The 12243-nt window shown below is 39.5% G+C and overlaps 1 protein-coding gene across 3 annotated transcripts; it reads right to left on the reverse strand.

The window, feature by feature from the left end:
• LOC102205039 (serine/threonine-protein kinase MAK-like) lies at positions 1 to 11117 on the reverse strand. Of its 3 annotated transcripts, XM_005729032.1 has the most exons (17): positions 11048 to 11117; positions 9090 to 9153; positions 8763 to 9010; positions 7528 to 7582; positions 7092 to 7213; positions 6382 to 6464; positions 6021 to 6153; positions 5604 to 5775; positions 5119 to 5286; positions 3383 to 3733; positions 3028 to 3182; positions 2829 to 2950; positions 2306 to 2416; positions 1843 to 1917; positions 1637 to 1750; positions 411 to 503; positions 1 to 324 (listed from the first exon to the last, which is right to left on the reverse strand). In XM_005729032.1, exons 3-17 carry the CDS (start codon positions 8924 to 8926, stop codon positions 173 to 175), a joined length of 2070 nt encoding a protein of 689 aa, XP_005729089.1. In that variant the 5' UTR covers positions 8927 to 9010; positions 9090 to 9153; positions 11048 to 11117; the 3' UTR covers positions 1 to 172. The 3 variants fall into 3 exon arrangements, with proteins under 3 accessions (XP_005729089.1, XP_005729090.1, XP_013765289.1); XM_005729033.1 differs by lacking the exons at positions 8763 to 9010; positions 9090 to 9153; XM_013909835.1 differs by lacking the exons at positions 9090 to 9153; positions 11048 to 11117 and having other exon boundaries at positions 8763 to 9056.
• Between the last annotated feature and the right edge of the window lie 1126 nt (positions 11118 to 12243).

Here is a 12243-nt window from a genome sequence, read left to right on the forward strand (position 1 = left end):
TTCACTCACTTAAATAATTACTTTATTAAACTTCCTGTTATTTAACATAACGAAGATAAAAGTGTCAACTGACTCATACAACACTGAATGATATTTTATAGCAGCGGCAGACACACTTCCTGCTCTGGGAACCTTTCACAGGATTCTGCTGGAAAGCCGAGAGACTGCTGCGCTACCGGCGGCCGCTGTATTTGGCGGTCCAGTCTACTCGTCCGGTCACTGGCTGAGAGTTTGAGCTCCTGGAGAGGCTGGTCTTCGCTGGAGTGCTGGTGATGAATCCAAAGACCTGAGAATTCAGTTTCCTGCTTTTCCATCCTTCATACTCTGAAATCAACACAAAAAACACAAGATAATGTCAAATAGCTTACACCGTTTTTTATTCACAGTGTGTGCCGCTCTTTTTGTCTTACCTTCATTTGAGGGTGCCAGCTTGTTTAAGGTTTTGCTTTTCAATGGTTTGGTTTGCGGCTCCACTCTCAGATCAGCAGCAGACGACAGATCGACTGAAAGATTCGAAAAAAAGCTGAGTTTAGAGGACAGACACGCCGCCTTTTCCACTGATGCGTCAGTGCCTTATAATAAAATTCCAAATTTCTTCACGTTTAGGAAGATAACCTCTGGTTGAGAAACAATTTACACAACAGGCATGACTGTATTGCATATTATTGTGCAAAAGTCTTGAGCCACCCTTCATTCCTTTATATTTGGCTCGGAAAATATGAACTAAGTGCAACGATTTAATGGAACGTGCAGATGTAAAGGCAACAGCAATTACAGCAAAAACAAAAACTGGTTAGTGAAAAATTAGATTTTATGCATGTCAAACTGTGTTATCATTTTTTGTAGACTCAACTAAAGAAGTGTGTTTTTGCAACAGGCCGCTAGCAACAAAGCACCTGAAAATGCTCAGCTGTCTGTTATGTGTAGATGCAACATTGGTTCAAGCAGCCAGTGACCAAAGCAAAACTATGAGAGACCTTCATGCCTGGAGAAGTATTGCTCAAGACCACTTTAAAAATTACAAGAAAGTCTGGCTCCTTGGTAGCAATGTACAAAGAAAAGAGTGGTGACTCAACACTTGCACAGTACTGTACATGCCTGTGAGCCAGATGCAATAAATTCCCCTTCACAGTTGAGTAAAAACACTTAAACTTACAGTTGAATTAATCAAAACAAGTGTAATGACTACAAATGTGTTGACCAAGAATAACTGACGCTAACTGAAAATGAAAGTTCACATCCTTGGTTGTCAGCATTGCCTGCCCGCCCACCTGGCAGGCTGATGACAGTACCCCATCAGCCTTGTTTGGCCGAGGGGTAAAAACCGATTGTTGACCAAGAACAACTGATGTTAACTTTAAATGAAAACGAAAATTTAAAAACTAAAAAAATATAACTCTGCTCATGGCTGTTTCTAAATCTAGGGGGTACTAAGCTAAAGTTTGGTTAAGGAGGGAATTAATGTCATTTTTAAAGGTGTTTGTGCCTCAGAACATGAAGGATCTGAAGAAAGAAGCCATGGAGTTAGAAAAACTTCTCAACCATCGAGACATTTTTAGTACCGTGTGATTCGTGCCAGTAGATGCTCAACTAATAAAAACTGCAGAAACAGAGAAGAGTAATGAAAGGCTCTCACCAGCAGAGGCGCCTCCTATCGGTGCCAGTATAACCCTCTGTCGGGCTGCTCCTGTTTCGGTTTTTTGTAAAGGTGTCATGAACGTCTTGGTGTTGGAGCTGCTCACAAAGGAATCTGAAGAAGAAACCCCATCACAAGTTACAGTTAACCTCTTTAAAGCATTAGAAAAAATACAATTGAAGCCCTAACACACTTTTAAGCGATACCTTTCAAAAGATCAAGATCCTCTGAGGTCTTTTCTTTTAGAGGCGTCTTATCTGGTATTTTAGGAAGACCAACATCTAAAACCACGTGAGAGGAAACCAAAAGTAAGAGTAAGCAGAGGAGAAAGAGTCGTAACGCAAGCTGAAGAAGTCTTAGGTGGACATTCTGCATAATTAAGCTCATTGCTTAACAAATTAAACAGTTTGTTAGTCAAATTTGCATCACATAAACTTTCACTTGACCTTTATTGACCTGGGAGCACCAGGTTGGGCTGGGTTGAGTTTGATCAAATCAGATTAGAAAATTTAGGCCTGCGATTGAAATCAAAGCATCCCCTAAAAGCATTAAACATTTGATTAAACTGTGAGTATATTCAACAGTACAGAGAAGGGCAGGCAGGGAAATGTGTGTCTTTCAACAGTGTAATGATAAAACTTCTAATATGCATCCATGAAGTTGTCTTGCCTCTCCTGAGAGGGATCTCCAGGCCGTGTCCTCTGGATAAACACGAGGACACTCCCAGCTTTCTGCTGGACACTTGGCCTCTTACTGAGGAGGTGCTTTTTGGATTTATGCCTGAAACAACAATGAAACAAACCCAGCTCAGGGTGAAATTTTGTACATTTGTACAGTCTGCACATTAAGAAACCAGACACCTTAACGTAAGCTGGCTGCAATCAGGCCAAGCTAAGGTTTATTTTGTGACATATTTCCTGTGTCCTTTTATAAGTTTTGTTGTTTTCTTTCTAATATTGTAGGCTCCTTGTAGTACAATATAAAGTTCCTGTTGTCATGAATTGGTGATATATATATATAAAACTGAACGGAATTGAATATATATTTTAACTTTATTGTTTAATGAAATTTAGGGCAGGTGGGATTTTTGTTTTTGGATTATGTTCACCTACCTTTGGTTCTTTTCATTGTGGCGTTTATGTGTAAACATGGTTAATTATTATTGCTATTATTATTACTATGTTTTCCTCACCAGGCATATATCTGGACTGGTGGAGGTAGTGCTGCTTGGCTGACATGGTGTTGGAGTCATCTCGGCTCAGTCCGTTGTTGCTTGGCAGTTTTGATCCTCTGTTGTTCTTTGACTCTGAAAATCTGCATTATAACGTTATTTTTTAACGTTTCCTGAAACTCTGATGACGACATTTCACCTGATGATGAGGGTCTCTCACCGACAGCTGTTCCTCAGAGAAGTGATGGTGGGTTTTTTGGAGATGGAAACGCCGGTGTCTTTATCGTCACTGTCGTCCCAACTGTCCACCGACCTGAAAGATGTTTGGCCCCACCGCCGTCGTGCAGGCCGGGCATGTCTATTCTCGGCTCCTCGCTGATTTAACGCGAGGCAAATGTTAAACGAGAAATGAGTATTAAATTATTATTTTTGTTATTCTTTATATTTAAATAAAGCTGTATCCAGTGTGGAAGCGTAAATAAAGAAGATAAAAGTTTAGCTCCCTCAAAAATCCAAGCCTTATACTAATCATCCTGCCATGATTGGGTTCACTGTTTAATGCTGCAAGCCTTCACCTCAGTGATGTTTACAGGCTGACAGCGCTCTGGTGGTCTTCTTTTCACCAGACTGAGAGGCTCCTGCTGCCCCTCTGTCAGTGTGCTGGGACACACTGTTTGAAGTGTGCTCTTCTCTATATCCTCCTGAGGAAGAGGAATCTGCTGGATAGGCTGATGGAGAGACTGGCTGCAGGTCTGAGGCTCAGCGTGGGTCGTGACAAGCTCGCAGGGGTCCAGATGAGGCTTACAGAGGGACAGAGGCTTCAGATCTGCAGCTGTCTCAGAAATCTTCTTCTGGGCCTGCTGTTCTGAGTGCTTTAGTGGGGCACCAAGTGTCTGTCCTACATAGAAGTATGGATACCTCAAAGCCTGGAAAACAGTCAATGGAAAAAAGTACAACATCAGAAATTGCTACAAAAAATTGTATTTTATAAAGATTTTTACTAACTGAACTGCTTTCTTTTGTAAATTGTTATGTTATTAAATATTCTGTTTTGTTACATCCCAATTTATTTTTCTCAAGTTACTTGTGGCGTGGGTGTGGTCTCTGGCAGGCTGCAGAGGAAGGGTGACGCAGCGAGCTCCCGGGGCGGGGTGAACAGGTGTGCTGGGATGTGAATGTGATTGTGACTCTTTATATGTTCACAGTGACAGTTGGAGAGCGGACGTGACAGCGGAGCGGGAGTGTCTGTGTCCCATTGTAAAACCACAGTAAAACCGAATGTCAAAATAAAGAAGTGCTATCACCACGTCCGTGTCTTGTACGTGTGTAAAGGGTCCAACTTCACACTACTCTATTCTACTCAAGCTGTTTTGTAACAAGTTGTGTTTCATTCTTTGACCCATATAACAGGATTACCTTATTTTTCTATCTATACATACACATCTACCTCTACATATAAGCACATATGTGACGGCCTTTTAAATATATATGAATTCCAAAACTAAAAAAAACTTATTTCCACACAATACTACATATAGGTTCACTGTGTGCTGCTTTTATTGCGCTGTAAAGCCTGTGATTCAGAACACTATAGTTATTAACTGTTTTATCTTACTATTATAGCTAATATTAGCTTCTTAACATTTCAAGGTGCTAAAGTAATTATCCAAAATGTGAAATTCATCCAGCTAAAAGCTGAAGTTTCAGGCCTGGTTTGGATATTGTGTAGACTGTTTTCTGAAAGAGCACCTAATTAATTCTTCATATTTTTAGCTTCGATTTCGGCGTCATGCATTGAGTTACGCTGGTGGATGTTCACTCCCTCAGCACATCCAAATGTCAAGTTAAGTATTACATTAACTCTCAAGATAAGCTGATTGATTCCCACTTGGATCATATTTCTAAAATTAGAAGCACTCAAGGTACTCAAAGGTGCTCGGGATAAAAGCATTTGGACGACTCGGGTGACTTTGCAGCTCAACATTAATGAGTCGTCCTCACTTCTGTCTATTTGTTTGTTTTTCAGACAATCTATGCTGGAGTTTATCAGGATCAGAAGTGGGCTTATTATGCTTTCACTTATTTTACCATATATTTAAAAATGTTTTTTGGGGTGACAGCCAGATTTGCCTTAAAAAATACAAAGACACGGTGGATGATAAAACTATACTAACCACTCTAAGGTTTCCATTACTTCCAATCCCACAGCCGACAAAATCCAACACACACACAAAATAAATAATTTAACCTGAGAAACTGATGAACTTAAAAAGAGCTGGTAATTAGCAGAATAAGTTCCCTTTAAATGTACCTGAGAAGCACTCGGTCTTTTCTCAGGGTCCCACTGCAGCATGTCTTTCATCAGCGTGATCGCGTCATCACTGGCGTTGGGAATCAGGGACCTGAGGCTGGTGGGAGCGCACTTCGGGAAGCGGAAGTTCATTGAGGCTGCGAGATTGAAGCCCTCGGGCCAGTCCAACTGACGGGGGTATCATTGCAAAAGAGATGCTATTAAAGTTGGTCAGTTTTGGGATAGTCATGAATATTTATCACTAATGTGTTTGGTTCCAGTGAGTGCAGGAGGCAAGAAGCTCTACAATCCATAATCTACCAGACTTTATACCAGGGAGCGGCCAGGCTGAATACTGACTCTTTTAAAAACAACCACATCAGATGTTTGTGTTCTCAAATACACCTCTGTCGAGTGATGTGTAGAAAAATTCAGGTCTGTAGGGCATGTGTGAAAACAGCTGTATAGTAACAAAGTAATACAGATGCATTTTGATGGTTCCTCACCTTCTTCAGCGTTCCCAGCAACTGACAGATTTTTAAGATCTCGTCCACCTCGCTGTTTCCTGGGAACAAAGGTGTCAGGGTGTACAGCTCTGCCATGATGCAGCCCACTGCCCAGATGTCGATGGGAGAGCTGTAAGAGTTGGACCTGAGCAGAACCTCAGGGGCCCGGTACCTGAAATAACAGCCCAGGGGAATATATAAAGAGGGCTTTTTAAAAAAATATAAATATAAAATGTGACCCCCTCAAAGAGGATGCTTTGATTACGACCATTTTTATTTTTATATGATAGATCAGAGATGAAGAGTAGATAAGGAAGAGGGGAGCGAGAGTGGGGAGACAGGCAGCAATAATTACTTCAGACCCTTTGGAGTTACTTCATTTTTTTGTATATTCAAGAAAAAAAAAGAAACTCTCACCATCTTGTGGACACATAATCTGTGTAAGGTGGTTGCGAGCGGATTTCTCTTGCTAGGCCAAAATCTGCGATCTTCACGAGCTCCGGGCCCATGCACAGTATGTTCTCCGGCTTCAGATCACGATGGAAATACCCTAAAAAGCCAAGAAGCATTCAAATTAACCCCTGCTGATATTCATCTGTGTAGAGATTTGCATTACTTTCTATATTAGCTTCTACAACTATAACCACGACGTGACGTAACCCCCTAATGAAGCAGGTCACAGATTTTAAACAGAGCTCGCACAAAAAAAGGATACCTTAACCATACAGCGGGAAAATAATAATAATAATGTAAAGAAAAGACAGGAGAAGTCTCTTACCGTGCTTATGCACAAATGCTAAGCCAGATAATACCTGGAACAAAATGTTCCTTATCTCATTTTCTGAAAACATCTGATCTTCTCTGGCAGCAGCAAAGTGGGAAAGGACAAAAGAAAGAAGGGATAAAGAAGAAAGAACAACATGCAAGCTTTTATGACATTAACACCAACAAATAGTAAAAACTGAGCTTTTGTTTGTTTGTTTCTGCTGAATTAAGCTTTGTTACAAGTCACACCTCCTCTTCTCACAGAAGAAGCGAGTCATTTTTGCTTGGACAAAGTCCGGTGATGGCCTACCAACAGTCCAGCATGCATCTACTTACCAGGTTTAATATCATTTCCATAATTCTTATCTTATGTATTCCAAGCCACTACTCACAGCATTTTATTTCTTATTTATTTAGTTGTGCATGAGTTGTTAGGGAGTTATTTTTATTTTACCTTTATTAAAATACCCCTGTGAAGTCACATACGTCTGTGAATAAATGACAGTCCCTGTAATATCTGAAATATCACGTTTTTGATGACTGACTCAGGGAACGGCTTGTTTCTGTAAAAACCGAGCCCGACACACGATGACTCAAATAAAACCCAAATAATTCTCACATTCACAGCGGTGATTAAAAACACACAGAAATAGCTAGGAGGCTAACGCATCACACATGCTGCGATTTTGCTTTCACAGAAATTCACAATTCTGATTTTCTTACCGTTCTTTCATGAGCTGATAGAGGTTTTCTTTCATATACTCAAAGACAAAGTAGAGGTAGTCATTTTCTCTGATGACTTCCTTCAGTTTCACCACATTGGCATGGTTCAGCTTCTTCAGTGACTATTTGGGAAACACATGTGGGTGCGACCTCAGCTGATTTCCAAAGAGGATCAGTGTGAATTAGACTGCAAAACTACTACAAGTGTAGTTCAAGCTGCTAAATAAGTTATTTAGCTCATAGGCTCAGGTAGCATTTATATAAAGCTAGCTCATTCATGTATGCCAAGTTATACTACAATTAAAAAGGTCATGAGAACAATTTAAAGGTGACATCTAACTCTTTTAGAGAAATAAAATGAACGCTCATTTACAACTTACCTCTACTGTGGATTTTGTAAATAGATTTTATTTAAGCACCTAAATTAGATTCTTACCTTCACTTCTCTTAGGTTTAAGCATTCGTCCCAGGAATAAAACTTCCTCTTCATCCTGTTGGAGTGGAATAAATCAGATTTCTATCTTAAATCAGCATTGCTTGCTAGGAGAGCATGGAGAAATATTGATCTATCCGCATGATCAACTAATGCTAAGCCCAAATGAATCCAAATCTGTTAAGACTTTGAGACAAATTCTGGATAATTTTCTGTGTTTAAGGGGTGCCTGGCTCTCAGAAAACACCTGTATCTCAACCTCAAACACCTCCATATCAGTTTAATGGTAATTCTATGCTACAGTAAACAAGTCGATGTTAAGCTCAGCATTGTGCTGTTCTCCACATCTGTCTTGGTGCTCCCCTCTTATCTCTGTTTCACCGTGTCATAGAGAGCAGCAAAACACTCTCAATGACCCAAAACCTTACAGGTATTGCCTTAAAACCCGCTGATGGCACAGACATTTGGAAACTTTAACTGAAAGATCTTGGTGCTCCATCAGCAATCCACCCAGAAGACCAAGGTGATTAGGACAGATTTCAAGAAGAAAAGAGATGACCTGAAATCTGTGACCATAAAAGGCAAGGCTGTGGAAACAGTGCCTTGATTTTCCAGGTCTGCATACACACAGCAAAATACAACAATGCCTCCACTTTCAGAGAAGAAGAACAACAACTACGGGAGGTCTACCAATTGGAAAGTCGGTGGCTCAGTTCACCAGCAGTTCCAGTCTAAATGTTTAAGTATCCTTTATGCGTCCATTGAAATGTTTGCAAAGTGCTTTGAGTGCTCAGTTAGAGCAGAAAAGTGCTATATAAGTACCAGTCTATTCACTTAAAACATAACCACTTTGTTGTGGACCAGAGGGCTTTGCAGGGACTGTGGAGGACATGACTGGAGCACAGCTGGAGCTGCCTGCAGCTGAGGACATGTACTTGTCTAGATGTCTGAGCAGGATCTCGAAGACTTAAGGAGACCCAACTTACGCTGCTCAACACCTCTTTGAACTGTTTCCCTCTGGCAGAGGTTACAGGACTTTCCACTCACACACCACAAGGATGAAAAACATCTTCTGCTAATGCTGACATCTACAACTGCTTGTATTAATTCTTGTATTCCCGTTTATTACACAACTCTATACACTTGTAGCAGCCACTCGGGCTTTAATCAGCTTAACCTTCTGAGACTAAACAACACAGTGAATCCCTGGCACGTTTACTGGTGCTCCACGCACTCACCTCTTTATGGCCACCAGCTCACCAGTCTCATTGCTCTTGCCCAGGAGCACACTGCCATACGTGCCGTCCCCGAGCTGCTTGAGTGTGGTGTAGCGGTTAATCATCCACACAGAGCCCTGGCTCTCCTTCAGTGAGGAACCCTGACAATCCCAGACGCTGGTCATTTTGAGCCCATTAACAATCGTCCACAGGTCAACAACTGATAGGCTGATGTGTCCTGCTACTGTGAGGCTGCCCTAAAGCTTTCACTGCAGAAACACAGACATGAAACATCCATTCATCCTTTACGTTCCTCTCTGCAGACGGGTGATGTAGGGTAAGGCTTACCTTAAGAGGAAGACTGGAAAAGCCCTGCCCACTCAACTCTGCCTCACCTATCCTCCAGCTAAGTCTTTCATGGTGGTAGAGGAAGGGCGAGAGGAAATGGATTAAAGTTTTCATGGGATTAAGAAAATCTGACACAAAGCAGACTAACAGGGGAAGCCTGCTTCGAGTCTGAGGAGTGTGAAAGTGGGGCACATTTGGTGTAGAATCTTCAAGTAAACAGCAAAATCAAACACCAGTATAATTTAATCTTTTTCAAAAAACTGTTAGCACACAGGCTCATTATGTTTAATTTGGTAGGCTTCCTTAACTTTTTCAGCAAAATGAATTCATGATTTGTTGCTAAAAAACACACTGGAAGGCATCGTAGCCCAACAACAACAAATCATCTACCATGTGGAGCACACCTTCAACTCCAGAGCCCCGGGTTTCATTTGAAACCCAATTAACCTACATTCACAGTGGGTAGAAGCAGGATGTTGGTCATTATTTAACAAATTAAGGTCAGTGTGTATTTTTAACTGACATAAGATGTGATTAAATGAGGGCCTGTAGTAATTATAGCCCCATGATTAAATACGGTATCATCCATCCATGGCTTCATGAACCTTGCTTTGTGCACTGGTGCATAGCCTTGTTGGAACGGGGAGGGGCCATCCTCGAATTTTTCCGACAGATTTGGGAGCATAAAATTGTCCAAAATGTGTTGGTACTCTGAAGTATTAGAAGTTGGGAACTCGGGGGCCAAGCCCAACTCCTGAAAAACAACCCACAATCCCCCTCCACCAAAGTCTGGTGGAGGGGGATTAAGAGGTGTTTTGAGATGTTCAGAGATAGTCACTTGTTGAAGACTTAACTTGAGACAGAAAGGCCCACAAACAAACAGCAGCTGAAAGCCGCTGCAGTGCAGGCCCAGCAGAGCATTAAAGAGGAGGAAACCCAACATCTGGTGATGCCCATGACTTCAAGCTGCAAAGGGTTTTCAACCAAGTATTAGAAATAAACATTTTATTTTCAGTTATTCAGTTAGTCCAATTACTTTTGAGTCCCTGAATTGAAGGGATTTTGTTAAAAATGCTTTAGTTCCTCACATTTTTATGCAGTATTTTTGTTCAGCCCACTGACTTAAAGCTGACAGTCTGCACTTCAACTGCATCTGAGTTGTTTCATTTAAAATTCATTATGGTAATGGTACAAAACCAAAATTAGAACAATATACAGACCAAACTGTTTTTCTTTTGCTCCCCTTATAAATTGTAAATAAACTTATATTGCTTGCTATTTATTGCTCATATTTGGTTACGGTATTTTGTTTTATAATCATTTTACTGTTATCACAATTTTATATATGACTTTATTATTTAGTGAGTTGTCTAGGCGTGCCTGAGAAGGCAACCTTGAACTTTAAATCAGCTAATCAAGTATAGCGTTTTATTTTTATCGACCTGTTCTCAGAACTTTTTGATTACATCATGTATTTTCCACCAATGTCACAGTGTTGAATTTATAATTAAAACAGGACAAGAGTTTGTGCCTTAAAATAATACCTGTTAACTTTATAGCGTAATTATTCTCCTTCATTTAGCAACCTTTTCAAATACCTCTAAAAACTATTTTTGTACAGCTGCCTTTTTGATATGTTTTTCACGTGTATTCTCGAAGTTCATAAAAAATACAGGAGAAAACAAACGATACTGAAGAAAATGTGAGCTCTGTTTCGAACTTTACACCACTTAAACCATTAATATTATCGTCTAAAAATCTCACCATTATATTTCAGATACTATTGGCACAGGTTTGTAACAGAGTTAGCTAGCTAGCTAGAAAGCATGTCTAGCTACAAATTTCAACTCTATCATAAAAAATAAATAAATCACATAATAAATAAAAAATAGACATTTTATTTATTAATTATTCTGCGTTGCATAACTTGAGTATCGGTAAGATTAAAGTGTAGCTACCTCAGGAGTCATTTCACTGCTGGAGATAACACAGAGATGCTAGCTTTCAGCAGCTAGCTGTCGCTTAGGCAACAAGACTTCCAAAATAAAAGTCAAGAGAACTCGGATATGGGCAGACCTATGATTAGGCTTGTATTAGAAGTATATCCAGTATAATTAAATTAATGTGTAATAAAAACTTTTTTTTGTTAGTTCAGTTTTATTTTTCTTCACATTTTTCGTCACAATCTTATTTAAATTTCTACGATACTTTATTGTATATATGTATTTATGTATGTATGTATTTATTTATTATATATTTACTTTTTATTAAGAGATCTACATTTTATTTTACTGAGCAACAGGCTAGTCTACTTATACTTATTTTGTTATATACTTGTGTCTAATTGCAATAATTAAAGGAGTTTCCAGCTCTGAGATAAATTTAAAAGAAATCCATCTTACTTCACAAATGCTGTGATGTCATGTCAATATTTAAACAGAAAACCAAAAGGAAGAAGATAATGCTGTTAACAATCGGCAAGATTTAAATCTGAATATTTTTGATTATTTATTGAGATTTGCAATAAATATTTTTGTTTTATTTTGTTTTTTTGAGTTTGACAAAACAACCTAATAACTTTTAGTTCACTCACATGACATCATCTTTATCAGCACATGGCACACACAAGTTTATATTTCCATTACCCAGATCCTTGCATAATCTGACCCCTCACATTTACATATGATCAATATTTCAATATTTAATGATATTTAATATCAATATTTCACATGTAGTAAAACCAGAAAAAGAAGATCACACACAGGAAAAATACACAGACACTATATGACAAAGGGAAGGCAGGACTATTTATATACAGAAGGCTAATTGGCAAAGTAGAAACAGGAGGGGAAAGAGGTGAACATAATCAAGACAAACACAGGACACTAACTGTCAAACGAAAACAATAAATAACAAGAAAATTAAACACAGTGACAAGAAAAGTCACAATGAACAAGATACAAAAGCACATGAGGGAAACTCAGAAAAAAAAAAGAAAACTGGTGCACGAAATAATGAAACCAAGGTAAGGACTCAAAATAAAACTACACAACAACACAACCCCCCAAAAACATCAAGAATAGACTCCTCAGATGCCCAAACTCAGATATGTTAACTCTGGACAAACTCAAAAACGTGATGCGTCCCACGCACC

This window comes from Pundamilia nyererei, unplaced genomic scaffold, assembly GCF_000239375.1.
Source record: "Pundamilia nyererei isolate P.nyererei 1_Seehausen unplaced genomic scaffold, PunNye1.0 scaffold00031, whole genome shotgun sequence".
NCBI lineage: Eukaryota > Metazoa > Chordata > Actinopteri > Cichliformes > Cichlidae > Pundamilia > Pundamilia nyererei.